This window comes from Bombyx mori, chromosome 1 (assembly GCF_030269925.1).
Source record: "Bombyx mori chromosome 1, ASM3026992v2".
In the NCBI taxonomy this organism is placed as follows: domain Eukaryota; kingdom Metazoa; phylum Arthropoda; class Insecta; order Lepidoptera; family Bombycidae; genus Bombyx; species Bombyx mori.
Window position 1 is genome coordinate 15,527,111 of NC_085107.1, and position 21,252 is coordinate 15,548,362.

Here is a 21,252-nt window from a genome sequence, read left to right on the forward strand (position 1 = left end):
TTCACGATTGACTTCCACGGTGAAGGAATAACATCGTGTAATATAAATCAAACCCACAAAATTATCATTTGCGTAATTACTGGTGGTAGGACCTCTTGGGAGTCCGCACGGGTAGGTACCACCACCCTGCCTATTTCTGCCGTAAAGCAGTAATGCGTTTCGGTTTGAAGGGTGGGGCAGCCGTTAACTATACTGAGACCTTAGAACTTATATCTCAATGTGGGTGGCGCATTTACGTTGTAGATGTCTATGGGCTCCAGTAACCACTTAACAACAGGAGGGCTGTGAGCTCGTCCACCCATCTAAACAGTAAAAAACAAAATATGTTATTATTTTTGTTCTTAAAACCTTTTAAACTTTCCAATGTATCGGACGTTCTTTTAAGATTAACGGTGTTGTGTTTCTTTTATTATCGAAACTAGTTTGTGAGGAAAATTGAGTTATTATAACTAACGAGTAATAAAATTTGTATCAAGGTCGAGAACGTGGCACGCGATAGCCCACAGGGCTCTATCAGCTGTTCGTTATGTACAATTAAGTAACTAAACGTGAGCTACCTTTTAAAAAATCGATCGTATTTCGTGACAATAAAAGGCACGCATTAGAAAAGCAAATATGTTGTTGTTTTTTACTGGTGGTAGGACATCTTGTGAGTCCGCGCGGGTGGGTACTGCCACCCTACCTATTTCTGCCGTGAAGCAGTAATGCGTTTCGGTTTGAAGGGTGGGGCAGCTATACTTGAGACATTTTAGAACTTATGTCTCAAGGTGGGTGGCGCATTTACGCCGTAGATGTCTATGGGCTCCAGTAACCACTTAATATCAGGTGGGCTGTGAGCTCGTTCATCCATCTAAGCAATATTTTTTTTTATGTCAAATAGAAAATAATGAAAGGAAAAAATTTATAAAACAAGAATGTTACCTTAATGCAGTCTAGTTAACGTAAATAAATCTAGTTACCGCTATAAAACAGCGCTGGTAGGTTGAAGATTATCCCTAGAAATTCAGTTCTTTCGCTTTTTAGACTTAGACAGACGGGTAAAAGCACCGAACAGAATAATTAAGACGCGAATACACTCTCTTCACTGGTAAACGAAGACGCTATTTAATCAATGCCATTAGTAATGCCCGGGACACATACTGAATGTAAATACTTCGTAAGTTTTCTTACTGCGCTGGATTCTTCAACGGCGAAGGTAATCCAATTACATCAGTGGTTGTTTTAATTTAGCCCCCATTTGCATAGTTCGATTCATATCTATGTGCACATTCATTCGTATATGGAACCAGCAGAACAGTTCGTGTATACGTGATGGATAGTGTGCCCGGGTAATGGTGTCGCAAAATCATATCTGATGCCGTTAAAACTCAATACCCAATACCCGTAATGTAGAAATTCCGCAGCCAGTAATTAACATTAATCAAACATACAAATGTGGCGTATTTTCCGAATGACATTTCCTGTTTATTACATTAATGGAATTATTGTGATACGCTGACATTATAAAAAAAAACTATTTTGTCTAACGTGTGAAAATGTTCTATTCAATATATGATGTTTTAGTTTTCTTTGAGAAACATTGGTCTTCAATGAGATGTGAAGTTTAAAAACATAGAAATAAAACAGATAACGCTTTGGTTAATTTACCTACTGTAAAATGATAAAATAGAAGCGATCGAGATGAGTGTTGGCAAGAAATGGTCCGCATACCGTGGATCTCCAGGAGAACAAACGAATATGTTCTCGAGCAGCTTCCTGTAGAAACAAGACTGTCTACGATTTGCTACCAAAAGGTCCTTGGTTACTTTGGTCACATTGCTCGGCAGCCACCAGACAGACAACCCTGAAAAATTGGCTGTGGTGGGCAAGGTAGAACGGAAAAGATCCCCCAGCCGGTCGCCAAACCGTTGGTCAGATCAGGTAACCGCGCTCACAGAACTCTGTTGCGACCGACCCGAGAGAAGCCGAAAACCAAACGAAATGGAAGCTGATGGTACAACCACGAAGGCCTTTCAGGGATAGAACCGGTTATCGTTCTCGTAGAGCCCGTCGCTTGCAACGAAGGACTCGGCGAGTAAATTAAACCCACAGACACAGCCCACTGAGTTTCTCGCCGGATCTTCTGTGGGTGAACGTTTCCGATCCGGTGGCAGATTCTGCGAAGCACGACTCTTGCTAGGGTCAGTTTTAGCAACAACGCCAGGTTTCAGCCCCGTGACCGCGTCACCGGGCGAATAGGTGAGCACCTATTCGCCCGCTGACGCGCATAGGGTCTCTCAAAACCATCGGCTTAGAAAAAATAATAATGAACACGACCTTCAGCAGTGAAATATGCGACTAAGAAGAAGAAAAACATGATAGCCGATAGTTCTGATTACATAAAAATCGCTATATTCATAGCACGTTTCTATTAGCTTGGTATGTATGAACATACGTTGCTTTGTATGCGACAGAATCTTGAACGTCATTTTCAAGTCGTCCGATTAAACTTGAAAAATTCAAAATATTCCAACCAGTCTCACCAGAGTCTCACCACTCAGTAAAAAAAAGATCCAAGTAATTCATAGCTAACCGGCTGTTTAAGCATGTTTTTTTTTAAGTTTTTAATCTATTTATTTCCGAAGACCCACCCACGGTTTTAACAATTTATTTTATTGTAGAATAAATACCTAATGTAATTTAGCTATTATATAACTTTTATTTAAGATAGCTCTACATAACGGTGCGATTCAAAAAAAAACTCATTTCGCGCCCTTAATAAAATTTGTCCACAGTTCCTCACTCATTTTAAGCAGTGAAGAAATTCGCTTGCTTGTTGTAAATATTGCTGCAATTAACGTTTCTAAAGCGACTCGCTATTTACCATTTGTAAAGGACTAATTTTAGCACTTGTAAGATATTATTGAATTACAGCTGAACAAGGCCTCATCGAACTGGAGCGCGAAGCTTCCAGACGATGTAGAATAAACAAGGCTTATTTTAATCTTTAGGTAAACAATAAACATTTGACAAATAATAGATACGAGACAGTTACGGGTTTTACAAAGGTTTTACATTTTTAATGAAATCGTAGCAGCCAGATTTTTTATGAATCTTTCATGAATACCTTCTCATCAGCCTCGTGCAAATGATATACCCAGTCATTTAGAAGATTTGAGATGAAAGCTTGATTTGACACCAAAATAAGATAAATTTTCACAATTCTATTATATTTCTTTACGAGTGATGCGAATTTTTCGTTTTCTATCTATATATAAAAATGAATTGCTGTTCGTTAGTCTCGCTAAAACTCGAGAACAGCTGGACCGATTTGGCTAATTTTGGTCTTTAATTATTTGTGGAAGTCCAGAGAAGGTTTAAAAGTTAGATAAATATGAAAATGCTCAGAATAAAATAAAAAAAACAATTTTGTTTTTCCTTTGATGTGTCCCCCGTCGGACGGATTCCTTTTGTTTGTTTTAAGTTTGAGTTTTTTTTATACAAAAGTTTAGGTCTTTTATTTATTTATTGAGGCACTACGAAGTCTGCCGGGTCAGCTAGTTAATGATAAAAGTCAGATTTCCTTTAACACCCCTTACGTTTTTGTTGGGATTTAAGTAGTTGATTTGAAGGTGGCATAAGAAATGTTGCAACAAAACAGAAGTACGAATACAAAAAAATCACTATAAATATATGTATGTACATATTTGAAATAAAAAAGACCGTCAACATTATATTCACTCCAAAAAAAACATCGAACGGAGGCCAGAAGAGAGAGTTAAATTAACTCGTCAGTTGCAGTTCTTGCTGCGTAGACATAACCCGTATCTGAATAATGAAACAATTTGAATTTATCCAACTGATGACGTTCAGTTAATTTGATATTTTCGCCGATGATTGAAACTCTCTAAATGAAACCACGCGATTGGCGTTTATAATAGTGGCGTTTTTACAAGAGGCATACGTGCAGATACGCTGCGCATAAAAGGATCTTCCAATTATAAGCATAGATCGTATTTCATATAGAAATGTGAAATTTATAAAAAGTAAATTTTCAACAACAAAATTTTCGAACATGCCTAATGCACGCCACGTAGAAGTCACTCAAGTGAAAATAAGATACAAGAAGTGGGTATACTTTATTGTAATGTAAAAATTACACCGCAAGTCTACAGACAGATCCCATAAACATTAATTTATATTTTTATTCTAAATTTTTAAAAATTCTGTTATTTTAATCATTGTGTTAGTTTTTATTTCGGTAATGTGTATTTAGCATGTTGCTAAAATTTTAATTAGCATTAAGTAAAACTGTAAAGATCTTCCAATGGACGAGCGAAAAAACTCTACATGAAACACCGCTGAACTACAAATTTAAAAAAGAAATTCTATAAAAATGCACTAAATAAAGCGACAACGGACGTTCTATCTTAATTAATGTATTATTGTACACAATTAAAATGGATGCAGTCAAACAAAAACGGTAGAGTGAAATTGACAGGTGACGCTGGATAATACACAGTGTATCCGACAAAATGAAAGGTGCTTTTCAGCCCGCTGATTGAATTCAGTCCAGTGCATGTTCAGTGTAATCAGTTGCGTAGCTTGGATGATGTTGTGAAACTGACACTCAGGTTAATGAGTTCTGATGGCACCGTACTAATCGACTATTCTACGTTCAATTTAAGGTATATACATATCGCAATGCTGTCTATGGGTATTTTTTAACGTCATATTAAAAAACAGCCCATAGTTTCACTGTCGATCTTGAGACACGATGATGAAGATCCAGTAATGGCTATCACACATTCGAGCGCGTATTTTTATAGATTACACACCCCTTTGTGTAATTATCAGGCTATTCTAAAAACTTTGCCGAACCGATATAGAAAGGTACTATCCTGCTCTTTCTATCATAATAAGCATAGAATAATCTTAACCGAATGTTCTCGAAACTTCGACCTAATGTCTTGATCCGATACTTACGTTATTGGTCGTCTCCCTGACTAAGCCAATAGAATGTTTATTAACTCCACTCAATGTTATGCAATTTCAGGTGAATTAGTTGCATCGCAAAACTTGTGGGCTTCAGCATTGGTAACTTATTAGCGGGATCAACGTGGAGAGCTGTGTTACGTTCGTTTTAGTATTGCAGCTATGCTCAGCAAAATTTGTGTAAATTTATTGATATGTACTTATTCAACACCGATCGAAATAGAAATTGATGAAAGGTATTATAGTGTTTTAGCCAGCGACGTCAGGTGGGGGAGGAAAGTCCTCGCATGGAGGCCACGGATGGGTACAAGGAGCGTGGGGTGTCCTCCAACCAGGTGGACTGACGACTTAGTGCGCACGGCGGGAAGTCGTTGGATGCGGAAGGCGGAGGACCGCATTATGTGGAAGGCATTGGGGAAGGCCTATGTCCAGCAGTGGGCAGATAAAGGCTGATGATGATGATGATGATTATAATGTTTTAATAACTTAGAGAATCTCTTGTATTTGTTGTTAGATAGGACAATCAAACACTCTGTAGTTCTTTGTATATAAAATTTTTATTTTACGTTTCCTTTATATAAAACTGTATTACTTCTATATCTCTATACCACCCAACAATTTTTCCTTCAAAATCATAAGCCCCAATTTACATCTTCATCACAAAATATACTTCAAAATTTGCACGACAAAACTCCTTAGCCGTAAATTTTTATTTATCTACACAGATGTGGATCATCTAGAGTAGGCACACGAAAACGTGCACGAAGCCACCCTTCAAGAGACATTGTGTCGAAGTTTCAATTGAATAGTTGAATATCTGCACTGCTCTTCTAACCGGTAAACGTGTAGACAGCAGAAATAGGCAAGATAATGGAACTCATCCGTACGGGCACACAATACTGACCACCAGTAGAGATAATAACGCAAATCGATACATTCTGCAGTTTGATTTTTATTGCACAATATTGTTACTTCATTGCGAAAGTCGTTCCATTCAGTAAGCCACGGCTTCGAAGAACCCCGATAACACCTGAGCCGCGTGATCATAGCTTTTTTATCGCAGTACCACGTCATTGACAATGTAAATATACTAACAGGCTGCCAGCTGTGACCGATTGTGTAAATCATTTCGCTTTAATAAGTTTTTTTTAATTCTCAAAATTCGAATTCAACTTTATCTTAAAATTGAATAAGCTTTAGATATTAAGAGGAAAAGCGTTCAACATGTTTAAGCACGAGCTTTGCGGTCCTATTTTGGTGGCTGATAGAAAATTTATTTAGACAATTAAAACCCTCCATGATAATTATACAAAACAATGACAAAGGTGGTTGAATTAAACAAATGTTTTCTCTTTATCTTTACAAAAAGAGAATGGAAATTAATTATTAATTTCCCACGTTTTTGCACATTTAATTTAACCAAAATATACGTTATATAACCAAAATATCGCTCTTGGCTTGTTCGTCAAAAGCATGTTACTATTCTTTAGCTTTTATACGAACACAACTCGAGAATTGAATTTAGTTTCATTTCTACGTTCTCAAAATTCTATGAAGCAATAATATTGAATACCAAATTTTTGTCAATTCTTACTTCGAAGTAAATGAAATGAAACAAGACGTCAGATCTGCTGCCTGGAGTGAGAGTCAATTTAGAATTTCAAGAAAATTCAATGGAATATGTATATTTACTAATGTATTTTTTTAATACCATTATATTTTCGATATAGAGATATTGTATATATCAGATTACGTGGTTATTAACACTTATTTCATTGTTTTGAATTTATAAATCATATTTGTGTGATTAATATTACGGGTTCTTCTTTTTAGTCGGGGAGTCTTGTCAGAGTGATCGTGTTCGCTTTGATGTTGTTCAAGCAGAAGCATTCATTAAGATGTTTTAAAGGATGCTTTGGAGGATTGGCCTCCTGGCGATACGTTTACAAATCTAGCGGTTCGAAGTGTTTTGAGTACACAGTTTGGACAGGGGCTGATTAAGTGGCGGGTCGGTGATCGACTGCATGACCTCTTGCCTTTCACCTGGCCTGGAACCATTAATCTCTCCATCAAGTCCTCTATTCTGGAGACTTGACCAAAGACTTTTAAAATTCGTAACTGTGCAGTTAACGGAAGTCGGTCTTGATACCGAGTTCTTTGGGGAAAGGTGGATTGTGGTGTGATACAGTCCACGGGATTATAAGGCGTCTCCGGCACCACATATTCGTTCTCATCATTGCAACTTTCACGGAATTAGTAAAGTATTAGGTTCTCTGACTTCACAGTTATCTCGTTCTAGACATTTATTACGAGTACGCGATATTATTTATTTACCGTGGGAATCGTTTGTCGATACGTTAGATGAGAGAAGGCTAGTGGAAGTTAAATAAATACATATAAATACTTGAAGTGAGACGACGCAAACAGGAATTAAATTCAAAACGTTAACCTGTCTATTATAATGAATATTAATTATTAATATAATTCTTTAGCGTTTGTATTATTTTGTTTTAATTTTAATTTTCTTCATAATACCCTTTGAAAGGATCAAAAGAATTAAAATGAAAACATTTCATTCCAATCATATCAATTAAAACGTAACGGGATAAGCTTTTAAAAATGCAAAATAATTTTCATTGTGATGCGCCATCAAAAGCGTCAAAGGTATTCAAATACATAACAGAATGCTTACCTACGTAGCCTACGGTGTGCGCCCTTTGTGTATCGTGTTAATATAAAACCGAATCGAAGTTAATCGAATTTTCACCTCGCTGACTATGACGTGAATAAACCAAAATTTACGTACGCTACTACTATATTAGGAACTACGAACAAGAAATTCAGATCAATGCAATTTTGCGTTGGGCATTTAATTAACGTATTCCGACATGACACGGTTGATTTTGTGAATTCGTCCTCTATTGTTCTACGTCAGGGGTTCCCAAACTTAGTTTGTCTACTGCCTACTTTGAGAATAAATTAGTTTTTAGCGCCCCCTTTTTTTAATCTACTTAAAAACCACTATAGCTCATTAGGTGTCTAAGAGTCCTCCTAGATGAAATCACAAATCGCCTCCCAAGCCTCTACACAGAACGCCCCTATTTTTTTTTGGGTGTCTTACTGCCCCCCTTTAGGCTTGCAGCGCCCACAAGAGGGCGTTATCGCCCACTTTTTTTATTTATTTTTTATGATTGAAGGATTACTGGTGTCCCGGAGGCCTTTCCAGTTTCACCAGGACAGGTGGGCGAGCAAAGGCTCAGCCAGGAGGGGTGGGATTTGCTAACAGCTACCCGAGCGCCTCCGAAGGAGACCTAACAGCTCAAGAGCAGCTGCTTCGCGAATGAATCTACTACCGGATCGGAATCGCGACCCGCTGAGAAGATAGGGCGAGAAACTCAGCGAGCTGATTCATGGGTTAGATTGCACGGCGAACTCTTTGTCGAGTTCGACGAGTACGGTTACCGGGGTCCCTAAGCCTGCTCCTAGTGTTAGAGCTGAAGGCGTCTAATGCAAAGGTTATTGGATCTGATGGATCCGTAAGGACGTGTCTAGGGCGTCGACGGTGACTAGCTCCTGCGTGATTAGGATTCGGGGAGTAGTCAGCGGCGGCAACGATAAGGCGATTATCATGGCGCATAGCCTTATCGAAGTACCGTTCCGACGCTGACTTCATGTATTTCTGGATAGATTCGAGGCCCAGGTCGTCGTGTAGGTCAACGTTCCTCACGAACCACGGAGCTCCGACGGCTAACCTGCAAAAACGGGATTGTAGAGATTGGAGGGTGTCTATGTGTGTGCGGGCCGCGTGAGCGAACACCACACTCGCGTAAGTCATGACGGGCCTTATGTAAGTTTTGTAAAGTGACACCTTGTTCCGAAGGGACATTTTACTCCGCTTACAGATCATGGGGTAGAGTCTACCGAGAATAAACGCGGCACGGTCACGGACTGATTTTATATGCGGGCGGAATGTCATCGATGCATCCAGGGTAACGCCCAGGTACTTGACCTTCCTGGCCCAAGGTATGGGTTGTCTAAAGAGAGTAATCGGGGGTGATTATCGCCCACTTTGGGAAAGACTGTTCTATGTTTAAAAGCATTATAGTACGAAAGTTAAAATATTAACACAATAATCTTTGTAGAAATTAAGCGCAAAACAAGTTTTACATGAAATACAAAAAAACAACAAATTAGGTGCATTTTATTTTTAAACCCAAGTGGACCACGCAAGACTCAATATGTTTTTCGATTAAGCTGCAGACTAATGGAGTAATTGCAAAGTCAACGCATTAGTTCATTAGGAAAACGTACTTATTAATGGAGGTGGGTGACAGTTGATGCAATCATAGGTGGGGCAACATAATTCATTTGCCATCGACAACTAATATACTAAAAGGTGTTCAATAACCTAGACAGAACGGTTCTTAATATAACACCGATGTCATGTCAGGAAAATCTCTATACTACTTTATACTATCTATACTAATGTAAATTTTATTTTACATGTTCGTGACTGAATAACGCAAAACCGCCAATGACTGAACGTATATGGATGAATGAATTTGCATAAAGATAGTTTTATAGCATGGATTAACAAAATAAGATACTTTTTATCATGCTAAATGGAATGACCCCCGTAATCTACTGTAATAAATACGACACTACGTTCGCTGGTCCGTGATTTAACGCGCCTTTCTACAAATACATGTATACTGGTAATTTATGAGCACGGAAGTGACACGGGTAATTATTTATCCCGGGAAAATGCAACATTTCTTCATTCTGAATTACAAACTTAAAGCAGACGAAACCGGGCACCTCAAAAATAAAATAAAAAAACACGTGTGGCGCTCGCCGCGGTAAAGCATAGCATTTTTTATCAACTTATGCAGTTATAATTAGACAATAATAATTTAATATTAAAACAATAATAAAATAAGACCACGCTATATTTATAAACATTAACTGTCCCCTTCACACTCATAAGCTAGACCCCGCGAGAGAGAGAGATGGACAGACTTTTCATGATGCGCATGCAGTGCGACGTCAACAAGCCGCGCGCTTATTCACAGACAACACAAGCGCAACGTGTGCATGTGTTGAACGCGAGCTACATGGTAGGTGGAGTGGGGGTGTTAGGTTTTATGGTCGTTACGGAATTTCTCGATTCGGTCGCCGCATTCAAAGCCCGCCATAAAAGCTATGCAATAGCTTAAAAATGAATGACAAATTATTTAAAGAATGGGTTAATTCAGTTCAAAACTTAACTTAAGTATGAAATACGTTATTTTTTATCATTATTATTTTATATCTGCCATCGCGTTATTCCTAGAGGCTAGAGTGCAAATAATTGCACGGATAACCCTGTTTGTCAGCAATAACATCCCGAAATCGAGTTCGAAGCTCTTTTCGCGAAATGTTCAAAAACGTACAGCGTAAATAAATACGGTAATCAACAAAGCCGCTGAGCGTTTTCATAAAATGACTTTGTAAGAGTAACACGTAAATCCATTACGCATGTTTCATTTAGATTTGTACATTTTCTCAGTTTGTCTTTTGTTTTACAGGTGTCTTGATTCGTTTTATTCGCGTCGACAAATGTTGTAGGTACTATTCTTTTGTTTTTCGTTCTGACTGCTTTTACTTTATTTAGTTTGCAATACGTCTTTCCTTTCTTCATTTTACCGTACTGTTTCTAAATTCACTTATGTGTTTACGAAAAGTCAGATGATTTGTTTGCAATTCACTTTTCTTTTTACTGCAACATTTTTTAAGGTGGATATATATGAATAGGCGTAGCACTTTCCCTTAAACGGTTTCCGTAGACCATAAACAATACAAACTGAATACCGCCCATCGAATAGTATTAGTAATCTGAACGCTTTGTGTTTTTCCGATTTTTATTATCTATATACGCGCGAAATTATCATACCTATAATTGGTAAAACCCAACGGAAACAAGTTGTTCTAAGATTTTTTTAGTTATTTTCGGTGGTAGAACCTATAAGACAGCATCGGTAGGTACCACCATCCTTCTTATTTGTGCCACAAAAGGGCCAGGGGTTTTATTTTGAATGGTGGGACAGCTGCTTCAAAAAACAACTGAGAATGAGACCTCATGTCTTAAGGTGGGTTGTGGTATTCATTATAAATAGTCAGACAGGTAGGAGGATCTTCTGACCTAAAAGGCGATTACTCGGGATAAGAACGTGATGTTGCCGCAAACTTTGTAATATAACGTCGAAATCTCAAGTGTATGGTCATAGCTATCCTTCTCTTCAAACCTGTGCGTAGAAACAGAACTAAGAGTACGGATAGAAAAATTTGGATTCCCACTTCTCGTCTAATCTTCTCAGTGGGTCACAATTCCGATCCGGTAGTTTAACGAAGCACTGCTCTTGCTAGGAACAGTGTTAGCAATTCTCTCAGTAGTCTTTCCGCGCGAAGTCGGAATAACCCATTAGACTACCAACAATTAGATAGGAAAAAAAGGATCGGATTTACGTATGTCTAATAGGAATTACTTGATATAGCGGCTTAGAAGCAGGCGCCGTCTGTTCCGTCCCCGGTATTAATATATTGCTAATAATCTCACACAGTCGTAAACCCTTGCGAACACGTCCCATCTCAAAGCCAATTAATCCCTAAGAGATGCGTATCATTCAAATTAAATATTAATTAGTTAAGATGTTATACTGGTTTTGCTGGTTCACCGTGTTGCCTATTTCTCGTCAAACAATACAATTGCGAAACCGACCACATGACTCAAGGTGGATAGATTATCCGCCTGTTTACAGCAAAAAATATTTTAAGTAAGCAAACATTTACAATGTTATTGTAAGTATCAATCAATTATTTACAGGCGGCCTTATTCATTGTGACTGTTTGATAAGCCGTTATAAGAAGGCTGTCCAAAAGTTCTGTCTCTACTAGTATAAATAATAGTACTATTAACAAAATATTAGTTAGTATTAAAATGGATTTGGGTGCAATTTCGCACATAAAAGTTTATAACCTAGATTAATATATGAGATACTTTTTATTTTGGTATATGGCATATGACCTGGGTATCGCCTAAAATAGCTGCTATAACGGTGCGTTTGCTGGTTCAAAATGAAAATAATAACACGAACGAACGAATAAATAATTTCGAAGTCGTCCGGTGCATTCGTGTTGAGAGATGCACCGGTTTTCGAATCCCAGGCGGGCACCAATTTTTCTAATGAAATACGTACTCAACGAGTGTTCGTGATTGACTTATACTGTGAAGGAATAGCATCGTGTAATAAAAATCAAACCGCAAAATCAAAATTTGCGTAATTACTGGTGGTAGGATCTGAGAGTCCGCGCGGGTAGATACCACCACTCTGCCTATTTCTGCCGTGAAGCAGTACCGGGCTTACAGAACTCCGGTGACAAATTATGAATAAGATCAAGAAGTGTTTTGAAACGGTCCTCAATAATGAAGATAGTTAATAAATGCTTATTAAGGTAAACCACAAAAAGAAACAAAGATAAAAAAATGCATTATTTCCATTGCACGTAATGTATCGTAATTAAGAATTAGCTGACGCGAGGGATCGAAGCATTAACGGAAACGTGGGGTTAGTCTTCCAGAATGAGACGGGTTCAAGAGATATGAATTTTAGGACAAGTATTTTTGCTTCGTTTGATAGATGAACATTGTTTTATGTTTAAAATTCCGTTATTTTACTAGTGGCAAAGCGTCTTGCGAGTCCGCATGAGTAGTTAGTTACCCGTACCACCAACATGCCTATTTCTGCCGTGAAGCAGTAATGCGTTTCGGTTTGAAGGGTGGGGCAGGCGTTGTACTGTAAAAACCGCGACTTAGAGCTCCTATTTCAAGCTGCGTGACGGCATTTACGTTTATTTATTTATTTATTCCATTCAATACAAAGTCAGGCTTACAGTTTGCACCAAAACGCCTGACTCGTTAACACAAAAAACATTATTGAAATTATTAAGTACTATTATAATATTATGCTAACTATCGGCAAATACGTCAGCATCCTAGATTTCGGACAGAAATTCGTTTAACAACGCAATTGCCCCGGCCGTTAGACAGTTCTTAGCTCTACGGGTCCTCAGCCCCGCCAACGCCGCAAACGCTGCTGATGTCTATAGGTTCCGACGATAACTTAACACCAGGTGGACTGTATGCCCGTCTACCTGCTAGGGCAATAACAAATGCGATGTAAAAACAGTTCTACTAAAAAGTTTTACAAGGGGATTTTTATAAAACTGTACCGGATAAAACATTTTTACAATTGTCACGACAAAAGTTATACGTTCCGTTCAGCGCTGCGGTCGCCGACATCCGATAAACTTTACGCACAATGGAATTTTCTCCACCAAGAAACGCTTTTCGTTTTAGAAATATAATTTAAAAATATATTATTAACCTTGAATTACAAATGGAATTCTTTTGTAATTACAAAATATTTTGTGTAGGTTATATCGACGCTTGAAAGGCAAACGCGACTAAGCGACAATGCGTGAACTTTACACTAGACTAATTTAAAGTTGAAATACCTGAAAAAAAAAATATTTTAACGAATCTAGCCGTAGTAGAATCTAGCTAGTAGCTGTAGGATTGAAATGATTTGAATAGACCTAGAATTTTTTTTTTGCGCATCGAATATGGTTATTGCCTATCATTTATGTACAAAGCAGTTATTGTCGCTTAGTCACGTTTGCCTTTCAAGCGTCGATATTGTTCTACGTGTGTATTTTCAGAACAAAAAGAACAGTTAACATCAATTGAAATACAAACAGATAAAGTTTGTCTTGCTTCAGAAAATGAAGTTTTAAGTAAGAAAATGTTCTTATCTACATTACAAACTATTCGACACGTCATCAGTATGTTAAATTAGGATCTTATTTAATATTATTTTGTCCACATATCAATCGTAATTATGCGTCAGCGATTTGTCCTGATTCTCAGGTCTTGCATGGCTGAGGCCGCGTAGCGCCTCGCGCGCCTTTCTCAAGGCTTAGTCTCCCGGCAGGAATTAGAAGAAAAGGAGGACCTCGGTCTTTCTCTTCTCCCTCTTCTTCTCTAGAGGCGCCGGAGTCCGACATAACCCAGTCTGTCCTCCCCCTGAACTGGCTATCCGATGCCGAAGGCAGAACATTGTAGCATACAACGATCTAATGCCAAGGAGACAAGTAATAAATTCTTACAAGTAGAGAAACACAATGTAGTGTATTTATTTTCCTCCTTAGGTTATGTGATTTCGTTGTTAAACAATATCCGCTATATTCACCTCCTGAATATTTCGACATTATGACCTTTGCGACTACTTAACTGACTAAATTTTCATATAGAGACTGCCATGTGACTCTAAGCATTTTTATAATCTAATCTAGAAAATCTGCTTCATTTAAAGATGTTTACAGGAGAACGTTTTAGAAACATCTAGAAGCCATTGTACTTTTTACTCATGCAAGAAACTTTACAACGACGGTTCGTTTAATAACCGTGCTAACTTAGCGAGAGTACAGAAATGTATTGGCATTTTATGATTACAGTCGAACCCGCATATCGACTTGGACTTCGGTTCGATTTTAAATAACTTTAGTAATATCCATTCGTTGAATGAAATCATTTCGATTGTAGTTGAACATTAATTATAATAGTTGACGACCTTTTAATAACATTTTTCGTTATGGTCACGTAAGCATGTATTATACTTTGGCCTGTAGTAGAGTCTAAGTCTTTGCCTATGAAACTCTTCAGTATTATTGAATATATTTTCCCCATAAGCCACTTAGTAGATATGTCAGTAATTATCATTTAAGAAAAGCATGTGTATATATATATATATATATATATATTTTAAATAAACTCATATCCACCGAACAACGTAATAAATTTGTTCACTAAACTTAACTCCCTACTTTTGGTACATAAATGAAAACTTTAAAACTTCAACACAAACCAAACAAGACTTGAATCAGACACAAGTGCAGCTCAAAAGGTACGCAGCCTTTTTCTAGTTTCATATTTTCCGCTCGAACTGTGAACGGGACGGGGTGAATGACAATCTTGAAAAGAAAAATCAAGCTACATTCAGGAAGGGTGTTAAATTCCTGTATTATAACAACGGCAACAACGTTTACGGCTTCTCGCTTCGGTTTCGTTGTCTTTAATCTTTTTAAAATATCTTGTTTACTTTGTAATTTAATATAATAATATATATATTATGATTTAATTTAATTTAATATATTATGAAACGAATAAAATTATTTACTGTATCAGTTCTATAGGTCTTTTGTCGCTTCGTAGCGGTTAAAATCGAGTTCCCCTCGTGGCTAACAATGTCGATACGTTCGACACAATTACTCAACCCCCTGATAAGTCCTCTGTTGAACACCCTCCACATGCCATGTTCATAATATGGCAAATTAAAACTGAAATCAAATTCGGGCGCGCCATAGGAAATTAGTGGATCCATTCAGCTTGCTGATAAATGCATTATTTGTGCAATTTAAAACAGTGCGTGTGTCACTTCATTAACCAACCAAAATTTTGTATTGAAGATAAAACCACGACTACAAATCGCTTTTTCGCATTAAAAGTGTACAATTTCCAAAAACATTCGAAATTGAGTTAATATGCGTAAATATTTGGTATCACCAGTTTTTTTTTTCTCATAAATACTGTCAAAAGAGCGAAGTTTACTTTTAGTTTTGTTTTTTGTTTACCTATGTTTTGACTACTATTAACAAAATTAATACATAATTTTATCTTACTTTAAAAGACAGATAATGTAACTGCTAAAAAATAAAAAATAAATGTTGCAAATATGATTAATATTAAAAATATAGCATGTTAAACCTTTAAAACACTCTCCTGTAAAATTAGTAAGTTTTGAGATTATACAGTTTTAATGCGAGAAGACGAAATGGTGGATATTTGATATGGCGCAGGCAACCGTTTAGGCTGTTTGCACATGGATAGATCAATCATAATAGAAGCATTAGATAACACGACTACTTTCTAAAAGCTCCCGGAACCTATAAACTTATCCGTGTCTTTTGAAGAAACTTCGACTGGCATTTACAAAATTTTAAAAGAAAAAGAAAGAGTATGAGCAACAATACCTAGAACAGATATTGTCAAAGTTTTAGCACTTTCAATGTAATAAAATTAAATACTCTTTATAAATATTAGAATACAACTAACTAAGCATACTACTGTATGCATACTTTAACTTTTTATTATACACGCTGATAATTCATAACCGATCATCTGTGTGGATTATCATCAGAGGGTACGCTTTGTTCAGTCCGAGCTCACGGCTCACCTGATGTTAAGTAGTTATCAGAGCCCATAGACATAAAACACGCTAATGCCTACCTTGACTTATGACTTTTAAATAGTACAACGGCTACCCCACCTTTCCAACCGAAACGCATTACAGGTTCGCGGCAAAATTAAGCAAAGTGGCGGTTTCCTAACCGTGCTCGACGCGGATTCACACGACAACCTAGCATCTGTATATACATAGATAATCTTGCACTGCTACCTCTTTTGGTACATTTTGATAAAAAGAAAAATAGTATACCTAACGTAATCTATACTAATATATAAATCTACAGTGATTTTTACCGATGTTCCGTAATAACTACTGAACCATGCATCCGATTGACTTGAAACTTGGTATCCATGTAGAAAATACATGTACTTAATGGATAGGCTATATATTTATATGAGTGTTGGACTCCCTACACCAGTTGCGGAGGCGTTAATGATGAGAATCTTTGTGGGGGTGAGATATAATAATGTTAATTTTAAATGTCCAGCAAATCGGACGGGTACAGCTAGGCTATTCATAAATGAACTTTTTGGGTTGTGGTGTGGTAGCGGGTTGGACGGCAGCATTCGCTTTGAGACGTCTATGAGGCTTCAGTCGCTGCCATAGCACAAAGCTAGCTCAGAACATGTCTGCTCACTAAAACCGAAAAAAAAAAGAACACTGAATTATATTTTACCTGGAACTCGAACGATGGATACAGCGACATGGTGTCAATGTCAGCATCGCTTTCTTTGAGAACTGGACACTGACTGGGTGCCTGAACAAAATAATATTGCATCTTAGAAGACATGATCTTTTGGTTTACAATAAAAATATTATTTATTAAAATTATAAAATATCTAGAAATGTTTTATTTACTGTATTATACGGGTTTTTTGTATGTTATAAATGTGTAAATTTATTTTTACTTGACAATTTGTATACTTGTACTCGTATATTTTAGTATAATATATAAAATAATTCTACCTTTTTATATTTCGGTGTCCGCTGCATTATCTGCAACGGTCTCAGTATGATCTCATCGCTGTTCGCCAAGCTGTTATCTGTAACGAATAAAATAATTATTATAAAAAAAATATGGTAATAATTTGTTGTACAAAGAAACGAAAACAATTCTTATATAGATGTTATAAGATGACTTTAACTGAATTTAAATTGTCCATGAACTTAACTTGACGAGTAATTTAAATGAGTTACAGTTCATAATAGAGGTTTATTTTTTGTAATGAGAAAATTTGAATGAAGCTTTTTAATATTGAGCTATGGTTTTGGTCGCGGAGTAGATCTCAATATTTCTACTTATATATGTATAATATATAAATATATTTGTTCACATGGGTGGGTGGACCCACGTCGGAAGAAAACCAGATAAAAACATAAAGCCGTGAAAGTGAGAACTTTCAAGTCGATTTAAGGGGTAAACAGCCAAAATTACCAACTTTTTTTTTTTTTTTTTTTCCTACCTATGCTGATAGCCTTGAGAGGCTATTTCAGCTTCACCCTAACGTTAGTAGGTGAGCTCGCGGGGCTCAACCGGAGAGTTGCTAACACTGACCCTAGCAAGAGCAGTGCTTCGCTGAATCTACCACCGGATCGGAAACGCGACCCACTGAGAAGATCCGGCGAGAAACTCAGTGGGCTGTGTCTATGGGTTAGTTCGCTCGTCGAGCCCTTCGTCGCAAGCGACGGGTTCGACGAGGACGGTGACCGGTGCTTGTGGTGCCTAAAAGCACCGTTAATGGATCAGGAGGATCCGTAATGACGTGCTTTGGGCGACGTCGACGGTTTACCATTCGGTCTACTGGGTCGGGTATGTAATTTCCAGCGGCTACGATGAGAGGGTTCTCATGTCGTGCCGCCTTCTCAAAATGGCGCAGCGATGCCGACTGTAGATACTTACTAAAAGAGTCGAGCTCCAGGTCGTCGTGGAGATCCACATTCCTAAGGAACCAAGGCGCTCCGACGGCTATCCTGCAGAATCGTGATTGAATAACCTGAAGGGATTTCAAGTTGGTGCGGGCTGCGTGAGCGAACACTACGCTTGCATACGTCATGACGGGGCGTATACAAGTTTTGTAGAGAGTTACCTTATTACGGAGGGACAGTTTGCTTCGACTACAAAGCATTGGATAGAGTCGTCCTAGAATAAACGCGGCGCGGTCGCGTACCGTTTTTATATGGGGACGGAATGTCATCCCTCTGTCGAGGGTGACGCCTAGATATTTGACCTTCGAGACCCACGGAATGGGCTGGCCAAAGAGAGTGATGGGACTAACGGCGGAGGTGTTTGCGCGCCTACTACGGAGTGGGATGCTCGAAGTGATGTTCGGAGGGCGACCCCTTTTGAAGAGCACCGCTGCGCTTTTCGTGGGGTTGATGTCTATTCGCCACTTCCGGAACCACTGTCCCAGGGTGGCTACTGCGATCTGGAGTCGCCGATGAAGCAGCGACATCTTCCTACACGAGTAGTAGATAGCCGTGTCATCGGCGAAGAGCGCTAGATGGGTCTCCGGAGACCGGGGTATATCATTGATATACAAACTAAATAATAACGGGGAGAGCGCGGAGCCTTGCGGGACTCCGGCGGTCAGTCGACGGGGACGAGAACGAGTTCCCTCTACTCGATATCGAAACGAACGGTTCGACAAGAAGTCTCGTATGATGAGCACGAGTCTGTCTGGCACTCCCATGTTGTACAGTTTATAAATTAAACCGTTGTGCCAGACTTTGTCGAACGCCTTCGCGATGTCGAAGAAGAGGGCGCCGGTCGGGATTTGTTTACGCCTATTTAGTCCTATCAGAATGTGCTCCGTGAGGCGGTGCACTTGTTGTACGCACGAGTGTTTTGAGCGGAATCCGAACTGTTCGTCTATGAGAATTTTGTTCGCGGTAACAAAATCCCAGAGGCGTTTCCTAAGGAGCCGTTCGTAAATTTTTCCTATCGTCGAGAGGAGACTAATCGGACGGTAACTAGAAGTTTCGTTTGTCGGTTTGCCCGGCTTATGTATACCGATAACGTCCGCTTCTTTCCACACCGCGGGAAAGATGCAGTGCGTCATAGCGGCATTTAAAATTGTAGCCAACATTGCTATCAGTTGGACTGGCAAGAGTTTAAGCGCGCGGTTGTGGATGCCGTCGGAGCCGGGTGCCTTCCTAGGTTGTAGGTTGTGGATCGCGTCTCTAACTTCGTCAGTGGTAATGGGGGGTAACGCGTCCGAGGGCGGCAGGGAAGCTCTGCGCTCGACCTCCCTGTCGACTAACTCGGTGTGTTCGGGGTCCGCGTGTTGAGTGCTGGTGGTGCACTGCTCTTGCAGTGCATCGGCCAGCAGCTCAGCCTTGTCATCGTCATCGAATGCCGGTGGTTGGCCTGAAGGGCGTACGAGGGGAGGCATAGTAGCGGTAGTTTCGGATTTGAGAGTCCTAGCTAGTCGCCAGTATGCTTGGTGGGAGGGCGCGAGTTGTTCTAAATAACTATGCCAATTGTCGTTACGCGCGTCGCTTAAGCGGGAGTGGACTTCGCGTTGTAGACGACGCATCCGAATCCGGTTTGAATGCGTGGGAAGACGATCGTAGGCCCGGATTGCCGCGTTCCTAACTCTTAAGAGATTCCTAAGATCGGGGGACAGTCTGATGCGGTGGAAGCTGTCCTCCACATCGACTTCTTTAGAAGATCTAATGATCGCGGAAGATATGTGATCGGTAATGATGTTTATGGATTCGACGGTGTCCTCGGGGGATAGATTCGAATCCGGGCCGTAAGGGAGGATTGGCGGAGCGGTGTCGGCTAGGCACGTGCCCAGCTTATTCCAATCCACCATGGTCCTCGTACCAGTGACTGGGTTGTGGGGGCGACCGAGCTGCATAACGACAGGTCGGTGGTCTGAGTCGAGCTCTGACATTGCTTCGATGGAACGCAAGCGCAGAGTTACGTTCCTAAGCAATGCCAGGTCTATAGTGCTCGGACGGAGCGCGATGTTATACGGATAACATGTTGGAGTTGGGGGACCGACTATTTCAAAGGTGAGGTCGTCTATAAACGCGTCGAGACGCCTACCGTTAACGTTAGTACGATGGCAGTTCCACCTAGTGTGGTGGCAATTTAAATCGCCTGCCAGGATGACGGAGTCTCCCATGCCGAACAGTGACTCGATGTCACTGCTCAGAAGGGGCTTGTCCGGGGGGAGATAGACGGATGCGATGACGACCGGCTGGTGTCCCGTCAGCGAGATGCGGCACACTGTCGCCTCGATATGTGAGAGCGAGGGAGTATCGAGAGGGACAACGTGCAGGGCCCGTCTATAGTAAATGGCAGTCCCGCCTTTGGAGGCGGTGAGTCTGTCATTCCTAACCATGACGTAGTTCGCGACTTTCGGGTCGCGACGCGAGGGCTTCAGACAGGTCTCCTGCACTAATAAGATATCTATAAGATTGTCGCGGAGGAATTCGAAAATTTGATCGCGTTGACGCGCGAGTCCGTTAGCATTGTAGAATGCTAACGTAAGGGAATACGGTTTTTCTCTACCTTTTTGCGCCATTGATTACCGGTAAAGATTTTATAACGTACGCGACACGGACTCGTAAACGTCCATGTGATCGAACGCGGCCGCGAGCCGCTGTTCGGGGGTTGTCGACCTACGGATAGCGTCAGCGAACGATCGCAGACGGTCGAAGTTGACCGCGGTGACGAAGTCACGCACGAGCGCGAAGTCGTTGGCGGCAGAGGGTTGCGGGGGACGGAACGCGGGCGCGGGGCGAGGTGCGAGCAGGGGCTGGGGCGCGGGGCGTGTCACGAGCGGGGGCGGGGGTGCGGTTTCCGTTCCCGCCTTCGTATACGGCAGCGGTTTTTTCCACGCCGACACCGTGGGAACTGCAGCCGGCACGAAGGCGGGTTTCGGCACTGAAGGCGCCGAAGTCTTTGGGCCGACGGTTCGGGGGG

General features: G+C 40.0%; 1 protein-coding gene across 1 annotated transcript in view; it reads right to left on the bottom strand.

Annotated features, from left to right (window-relative positions):
* LOC101746737 (alpha-mannosidase 2) overlaps positions 1-21,252 on the bottom strand; it is a 119,443-nt gene that overhangs the window by 13,225 nt on the left and 84,966 nt on the right. Inside the window, exons 3-4 of the mRNA XM_004933100.5 lie at positions 17,283-17,359; positions 16,993-17,073 (exon numbers count right to left, since the gene is read on the bottom strand). Of these exons, the coding sequence (XP_004933157.2) occupies positions 16,993-17,073; positions 17,283-17,359 (158 nt within the window). The remainder of the gene's footprint in view (positions 1-16,992; positions 17,074-17,282; positions 17,360-21,252) is intronic.